We start from the raw sequence: 721 nt of genomic DNA, 5'->3' as shown, positions 1-721 counted from the left end.
CGCTACGCGGACCCCTCGGCGAACAGGGATTTGTTAGGGAACCGAACTTTGCTCTTCATCTTCATCTGCGCCTTCGCCCTGGTGACTTTGCTGCAACAGATCTTATATGGCAGGAACTACATCAAGAGGTGAGAGAGTACGCGTGCGGTTGCTTGTGCGTGGAGCCCGCGGGCGAGCCCAGGTGGCGTCTGCGGCGTCCAACCGGGCGTCCGGGGGTGCGTGACCCTGGGATTTGCGCTTAGCCCTGAGCCCCTCCGCATTACTAGGTTTTGGCCACGGTGGTGCTCCACAGCGCACCTCTCCTCCCAGCCAGAAGAGAGCGCCTGCCCAACAACTTTGTTCTGTTGTGAAAAATGGGAGACCGGTTAGAATTCTGAGTGGCCACGCTGACAATAAATCCATTTGACTGTCCTGAGCGGCTGCAGGGGCCCGATTGGTGTCCCCCAAATCTACAGTGCCATGCCATGCGGGTGGAGGGGAGGCTCCTGGGAGAGGGAGGCTCAAAGCCGAGTGGATTACCTGGCGAGTATGGAACTTGTGGGGACCCTTGGGAGAGAAGCATATCTCCCTCCATCCCCACCCCCCAGGAGCGTCGGGTGATAGTGGGCTGATGTGATGCGATAGGGACAGTGAACTCATAAACCTTGGGATCTATGAAACTCAGAGCCTGATCCCTTCCGAACAGATGGTCCTTTCTCATCCTTACGCACAAGGTCAGACC

The 721-nt window shown here is 57.7% G+C and overlaps 1 protein-coding gene across 1 annotated transcript in view; it reads left to right on the top strand.

Moving 5' to 3' along the window:
- Positions 1–721, top strand: part of ST8SIA5 (ST8 alpha-N-acetyl-neuraminide alpha-2,8-sialyltransferase 5) — a 61828-nt gene that overhangs the window by 11047 nt on the left and 50060 nt on the right. Inside the window, exon 4 of the mRNA XM_006759952.2 lies at positions 1–128. Within this exon, the coding sequence (XP_006760015.2) occupies positions 1–128 (128 nt within the window). The remainder of the gene's footprint in view (positions 129–721) is intronic.

This window comes from Myotis davidii, unplaced genomic scaffold (assembly GCF_000327345.1).
Source record: "Myotis davidii unplaced genomic scaffold, ASM32734v1 scaffold815, whole genome shotgun sequence".
Taxonomy (NCBI): Eukaryota; Metazoa; Chordata; class Mammalia; order Chiroptera; family Vespertilionidae; genus Myotis; species Myotis davidii.
This window is presented reverse-complemented; position numbering and strand designations above follow the sequence as displayed.